Below are 7,452 nucleotides of genomic sequence, written 5' to 3'. Positions count from 1 at the left end.
TCTTGTGCTCTGTTTCGAGGAAGCTTACATAGATGATTAAAAATGACATTTACGAGCAACAGTACCTGTTCCAAATACAATACAGGTGTGAAGTAGGCTTAAGAGAGACAAAAACAAGGAAATCTGTTTATTCCCAAAATACATTTGTTGTATAGTGTTTGTTATTGTAAGCCACTGTAACATTATGCAGTTTAAATGAACACTTGTTTTAAATATTGAAAAAACAAAAACTGTATTTATATACAGGTATATGGTCCAATGTATTGCATATAAAAGCTAAGTGAAATTGCAGTTATGTAACTGTTGCAAATGTATGTTACTGTACTTAAAAATGAAAGACCACTTAACTGTACAGAAAGTGGAAAGACCTTGAAAAGTAAAAACAAAAAATTTGGCAAAAACACTTGTTCATTGCCATTTTTTTAATGTACTGTATGTCGTGTTCATGTTTTGACTATTGCGAATTCGATTTGTGTTTTGAATTAAGTGAAAGCCGGTGTATGGATTGAGCAAGGCTGTTACTATTGGGTTGATGGCAACGTCCCGTCGACAGCAGTTCCGGTGGTTGGTCGCTAGTCGGCGCTCTCCCGTTCCATCTTCGTTCCCCCCTCCAGCCAGTCAGTGTTGGGTCCTTTTGCTCCCTCCCACCCTGGTTGTAGTAATTCAGTCACCGCGCACTCGGCTCAGTCAGAGACACGACCAGTCAGCGTCCATCCCCTCGGTTATTTGCGACAGGCCGCCGCGGGCGATGACACTGACACGTTGAGGAAGGAATACACGACAAAGACGCAAAAATGACAGTGGACTTCGAAGAATGTATCAAGGATTCTCCCCGGTTCAGGTAGGAAAGCTGCGCTAAACGGCACGCCTTCTTTTACGCTCCAGACGCCGACCGAATGTATCTGTGCGCTACGTATGTGACTGACTGACGAATTTGTATTCCAACACGGGCGGAAGAATGAAAAGACGAGAAATGAATGTGCCACGTTCAGCCCGGGCAGGATCCATTTTGCTCGTGGGCGCGTTACTTCATGAATTGATCGGGCTGGTTCACATCATTGATTTATGTGGCCTTCGTGTTACAACGTGTGTTTGTGTGTGAAAGACAAGGGCCTTTCATACCTCACTGTCAACGTTTACAAAGATGTTCTCGCAGCTGCATTTGTGTCCTGGCTGGCCAAGCAATCGGCGGGAAGGTGAGGGTCCTCTCTGCGGGGAGACAGAACACGTTTCACGGCATACATCCAGATGCTTGCCCCCCTTTTTTCCCCACTGGTGGAGAGGGAGTGTAGTGATGGCTGCGCTCCGTCCACGTGCCGCCAGCCTGCTTCTTGAAAATCAATGGAAATGGAATTAGTTCCATTGTGTCAGCGTCTGTCGCTGATGAGTTTCTTCCCGCTTAGTTTGCTTCCATGTGCATGTTCCTATTAACAGATGACCCCGATCAGAGGATGGTGTGTGGGAGCTCAGAGCAAACTCTTTGATGGATTGTGAGGACAAAAGGTCACAGCCTTACAGGAAGAGGCAGAGAACGGGCTCGGATTTGAGCAACACCTTCCAACATTCTCCCATGTTACCATGCAGACTCCTGTTTTGAAAATGTTGTTCTACGCTGAGGAGACAATGACTCTTGGTTAAAAATGAGGTCATAATGTAACGTGGGCCAAAATGATGGCTGGCCTGTCATTTACACCCAACATGTAATGGATACTTGCAAATAACTGTGGCAGACAACAACGTGTAGTTGCAACTCAGCGGTCTGACTTTTAATGCAAGGCTGCCTTAAGCATCCATCCATTTTTTTTATGGCACTTACGCTGTTCATGCTTGTGGTGAGCTGGAGTCTCTGCCTTGCCCAATTCTTGGGCAGTGTGAGGGGTTGAGCAAATAATTGTCACGAGTTGAAGACCGTTGGCCAGTGGTTTTGCTGCAACTCATAATTTGAATCTCTGTTGATTGTTATCGTACATATAACTGTTAAAAAATTCAGATAAGCTTTTACCAAGGGGGGAAAAAAACTTTGTTGCAATTCTTTATTTTATTTGTTTTGGGGGTTTTTTTTTTCAAGATTTTGAGATTGTCCCAACTCTTCAACTATATTTTGTGGGTGTCTTTGCTAATTTGTTTGCCAACTTGACTGGACAACTGTCCACTTACTTTTGATGATTTTTCCAGTAGGAAAATCAAGTACAACCAGGTACTATATTTCTAGCATCTGGGCTTCCAAGTGCACCAAACCAATCCAAATGGCTTATGCAAACCACTGCTGGTCGCTGCATGGTAGAGCAGATTCGTCACTGTAAAATTATCTCATTTTGTTGCTTTTGATGCAGGATTATAACACTCCAGTGTCTCCACTTTGTAAAAGTGCCCTGGTTTGTTGCTCCCTACAGACCACTCTCGAATTAAATTTGTCTCCTAACCATGGCCAACAGCCACATGCTGAGAAGTAAATACAGGAGACCATCATGTGGGTCTCATTCCGACTGATGCATTCATTGCGTTGTTTTTTTTTTTAGTTTTTCTCATGCTTCAGTTTTGAAATGGAAAACCGATCACTTCAAGTTGAGTTGACTTGAGGCATGTTGGTATTGTACCGTGTGATGCAGCAGTCCTATTTGTTAGTTAGTGGTAAACATTATCACAGAAAATAAGCAATTTACTCTTTGAGGCTGGTTTTTTTTTGTCTACTTGTATGACCTCTGCTGAATTCATAGATCAGCTGGCTTGAATTAAATGCATTGTCACATTAACCAATACGTGGATTAGATTTATCAAATCCTCCTTCAACATGTTGGAACAATCAAATGATCCTTGCATGCATCAGGTCGGACTCATGCAATTCAAAAGGATTCTTCACCACGACAGGTGACTGAGGCAGGTTGGAATGTTTCAAGTCATGCCGCGTATTGGTCTTTATTGGAGGGACCCACTTTAGGCTGTGGTTGTTGTGTCATTTTAGAAAAGCAGCATGAGAGTCATTTTTGTGTGTCCTCCCACGGCCAGTGCTAAAGCAGGTCCTTCACACCCACTCCCAGCAGGTCTCAACTTGTGCAGCTTCTGCGTTTTTGCACGACTGAGTGTGCATGAAAGGGTATTTAAGGTATGCTGAGCATCTGTAACACAGATTCCTTTGTTTATTCTCTTCCTCGGTTTTACCATCCTCTTTGGGCCATTGTCCTGCCTCATCTGTGCAGTACTCACCTGCTGTGTTCATTCACCACAATAGTGTAGAGATAAAGCTGGCGTACTTGGTTGTACAAGGAGGTTGTCATCTGATTCCTCAGAGGCAGGCTCATTGTTTCAGCTTCCCTTGGGCAGAGTTTGGTTCATTTTTTTTCCATTTCTGTTGGAAAGAGTTTCCTTTTGATGGGCAATAATTGATGAAAGATGTCCTTCAGCCAAGTTTATTGAAATTGTCGTCAAATCTGTCCAAATTAACAGATGTGATAACCACCTGCTGGATCTGCACCAAGGTGTGCCCAAAAGCCTTTCTTGGGGGAAAAAAATGATAGTACCCAGTACTCACACTCTTACACCAAAGCCACGCTGTTGTAACAAATATTACTTAGATGGCAGCATATGCTGCTTCAAAATCTGTATCTACCTTTCAGCATTAATTGTGCCTTCACAGATGCGTAAGTTACCCATGCCATCGGCACTAATACAGCCCCATACATACCATCACAGATGCTGACTTTTGAACTTTGCGTCCATAACAGTTCAAATGGTTCTTGTCCTCTTTAGCTCAGAGGAGATAATGTTCACAATTTCCCAAAACAATTTGAAATGTGGACTCGTCAGACCACATAAAACTTTTCCACTTTGCATTTGTCAAATTTAGATGCGCTTGGGCCCAGAGAAGCCGGCGGAGTTTCTGTATGTTGTTGATAAATGGTTTTTGCCCTGCATAGTGGAGTTTTAGGTTGCACTTATGAAAGTTGGCCTGAACTGTATGTACTGACATTGTTTTTCTGAAGTGTTCCTGAGCCCATGTGGTGATATCCTTTACACATCGATGTCAGTTTTTGATGCAGTGCTCCCTGAGGGATCGAAGGTCACGGGCATTCATTGCTGGTTTTCAGCCTTGGCACTTACATGCAGTGATTTCTCCAGATTTTCTGAACATGACCTTCGGAAATATTTATCCCAATTCCCCATATACACAGCTGCACAGTAACAGAACTAAGGACACCGACCGTGTTGCTTCCTCTTCATTCACGCTGCAGGACGTCCTCCAAACAAGTTGAGCAGCTCACCCGCATTCAGAATATGACACATGAACAAATGTGTTATTGGGGCACGATCTGACAAATGACAGATCGCAGTGTCCTCATTCAAAACATGTCAGATTCAGGAAAAAAAATATTTTGCACTGTTAGAAAATAATTTCAATACATTTAACTTCCTAAACAAGAGCCACGCATACTTCTTATTGTGGAGGAACACAAAGTATTTCACTGTTCTCCCTCATATCTCCAAATGAAAGTTGTCCAACCTGCTTGATGGCATATAATCTCATCTCCTTGGGTTTCGGGTAGTTAAAACACATTCAAGCCAAGTTGAATGTTATTTCGCCAGGCTCATGATAAATAAATGCACAGAAGGGATATTCTTGTGCAGAAGGGTCTCGTGTTTCTCAAAGCAAAGCAGGCTTGGAAGATGATGTCGTGTTGTTCCCGTAAGGGTTCCTTTTGCCTCCTAGAGTGGTTGCTATGGTTACGTGCGAGAAAAAAAGGATGAGCGGTCACAATCTGTCTGGGTGTATTTAAAAAGCCAGTACTGGCTGGCAGAAAGGTTTGATAACAAAAGAAAGAAATATTTTTTGCACCTGTAGGTTTTTGAAATGTAACATTTTGTTTCTTATGGTATAATTTGAAATTCATGTGATTTTTGCCAAATGTGCTTTTTTTTGCTATTTCAAATTTAATTTGATCTTATTGATAAGTGCTGGATTGTGAGCGGGAAGCTGCTTGATCATTTGTGTTGACGAGTAATGTATCTTTCTTTATTTCTCAGTAGAGATCAGGATGCTGACATGCATTATGAAATTATTCATATAATCTTAAATCGAGTGAACCTCCAAGGCAGAACATAATGTCTTCTGAGGCGTTTGCCAACCTCTAAATTTTTTTAATCCTAAAATATTTGGAAGTTAAGAAATACCTGAAAATGTCAACTTTCCTCTTGCCACCATCATCAATTACACAGGAAATGGTTAATAACAAATTTTCGGTGCCATAAAAGTTATGGCTATTAACTTATTGTACTGAACAGCCAAGACAAAGATTTTCAAACTGCTTTCCTACATAAATTAAAATTTCCCTTCTATTATCGCAATCACATATTAGCATTTATCCCTACAATCATATTTTTTTTAAAAGCACAAAACAGCAAATCAAAAAAAGAAAACAAATTTTGCTAAGTCAATCCTACAGACACAATTGACATCTTGTGAGGGATGCTGAAATCTCACAAGCAATCCTGAAGTGTCATCAGATTTACTGACGTCACATGTGCGTAAATCTTAGTTACAACATCTTGCTTGGCTGTAAGTCAAACTGAGTTTTTGCAACTCTAGTGTCTTATATTCTCTCTTTTTTTTTCTTTTTGACCACGACTGGAGCACATCTTGCATATTTGAGTGAGTCTACTTTTCCATCTTCCGTGTGTTTCAGCAATTGTTATGGAGAATTTAGAGTTCTTTTTCCTCAATTTGATTGAAAATCTAATGTGAATAAACCAATAAAGGGGATTCATGATTTACTGAAAAGATTTTGATGCGCTGTGCAGCCACCACAGATTTAACTTCCCAACATCACTTTAAAAGCTTGTCTATTTATTGGCAGATTAAAGTGCCCTCCCGATGATGCTCTGGGTATCTGTCTGGCGCCATGCTTTTGCACAAGCGTCTGGATTACTTGCGTCATGGCTTTTAATCGTGCATATCATCTCTTCACCTGTCTGAGATAATGCTGTACGGTGGGTCAGCTGCCCGAAATGTGAAAATTGTAGGCGAGAGGCGGGAACGTTGTCTCCCACCACTGTGCTGGAGTCTGGAAAGTGTAACTTGATGAAGTGACAGAAGAATGAATTGTCTTTTCACACACTGTCCTCGTCTGCTTGAAACTCTTTCAGGAAAATAAATACTTTAAAATCCCCCATTGACCCTTAGAACCTGCTCAAAATAGACATCAGCAAACATTAAGGATTCCAGACCACTCACATTAAGTTCACTCAATCCCAACCACCACCACTATTGTGTTCTTCCACAAGCATGTGCTTTTACAGCAAGACCTCAACACTGATGATATATATAAATGATTTGACATTGCACCGTTCTCTTTAGCAATTCTACATTTTCTCAAAATTCCTCCCACGATAAACCTCGCCTGGGACATGTTCTTACACAAACACATGCTTTAACAGGAAGACATCAACACGGATGATATATGTGCTTATGTTAAAGATGATTTGACAATGCACGGCTCTGGTTTACAATTTACATTTTTTCTGAATTGCTCTTCCAATAAATCTGGCAAATACCATGAATCAACTCTGCTTCATTTGGCTACAATCACCAGGGAGTAGCATCACAGAGATGTAGATTTGAAAGTATAGCAAGGTCTAACAATTCATTTGTACCTTATTTACTCTCTTTCATTATCACAATATGTTTGTGGTTGATTTCATATTGCCACATTCTTCTAATCTCATCTTGATTGAATTTTGATTAATCGTGTTTTGAACCAAGTGTGGCAAAACGAAAGCACTTCTTGGCTGTAACCAGAAGAGGCGCCGTTGATTCAGTCTCAACTAGTTTGCTCTGAAGAAGAAGGTGACGTATGGGAGGTTGTGCAAGTGCCCAAAGACATCCCCTATGACACAACTCCTCTGGGCCACATTATTTAATAGCAATATAATACTTGTCTCAAAACAGGTGTTCAGAACCCATGGAGTGATTCTCTAGCCCAGGGGTGCCCAGACTTTTCTACCCCAAGATCTACTTTACAAGCAGCCAGCCTGTCGCGAGCTACCGACGACAGGTGGGGGGATGATGATGATGATGCTCCCAAACTGTTTTTTTTAAGGTTAATGTTATGTTGCCTCCTAGATTTAAAATACAGAGTTAGGTTTTTGTGCACTGTTTTGTCTGTGTACGTGTGCTGCCTAAAAGAAACCAGTGGCTTCTTCTTTTCCTTTTTTACAGTACGTATGTGAATTGTGCCATTGGATATAACAACCAGTCATCCTTCACGCATTGAATCACATTCCAAAATGCCACAAACTAAATAGCTGTATGTTATACTTTCAATTTGCATCGGATTATTATTTTTTGCACACAACGCAGAATATCTGCGAAGAGACTGCATCAGTGGTGCACAATTATGCCTGCGCGCACTTTAGAGGGAACACTGGCTGACGTCTTTTTTTTTTTTTTTTTTTTTTTTG

At 41.1% G+C, this 7,452-nt stretch overlaps 1 protein-coding gene across 1 annotated transcript in view; it reads left to right on the top strand.

Annotated features, from left to right (window-relative positions):
- Positions 1-392: 392 nt before the first annotated feature.
- LOC133508037 (arf-GAP with coiled-coil, ANK repeat and PH domain-containing protein 3-like) overlaps positions 393-7,452 on the top strand; it is a 64,907-nt gene continuing 57,847 nt past the window's right edge. Inside the window, 1 exon segment of the mRNA XM_061833737.1 lies at positions 393-841. Coding sequence (XP_061689721.1) covers positions 795-841 — 47 coding nt within the window. The 5' untranslated portion in view covers positions 393-794.

This window comes from Syngnathoides biaculeatus, chromosome 10 (assembly GCF_019802595.1).
Source record: "Syngnathoides biaculeatus isolate LvHL_M chromosome 10, ASM1980259v1, whole genome shotgun sequence".
NCBI classification, from domain to species: Eukaryota; Metazoa; Chordata; class Actinopteri; order Syngnathiformes; family Syngnathidae; genus Syngnathoides; species Syngnathoides biaculeatus.
The sequence above is the reverse complement of the archived record's forward strand: the minus strand, read 5'-3'. Positions and strand labels throughout refer to the sequence as shown.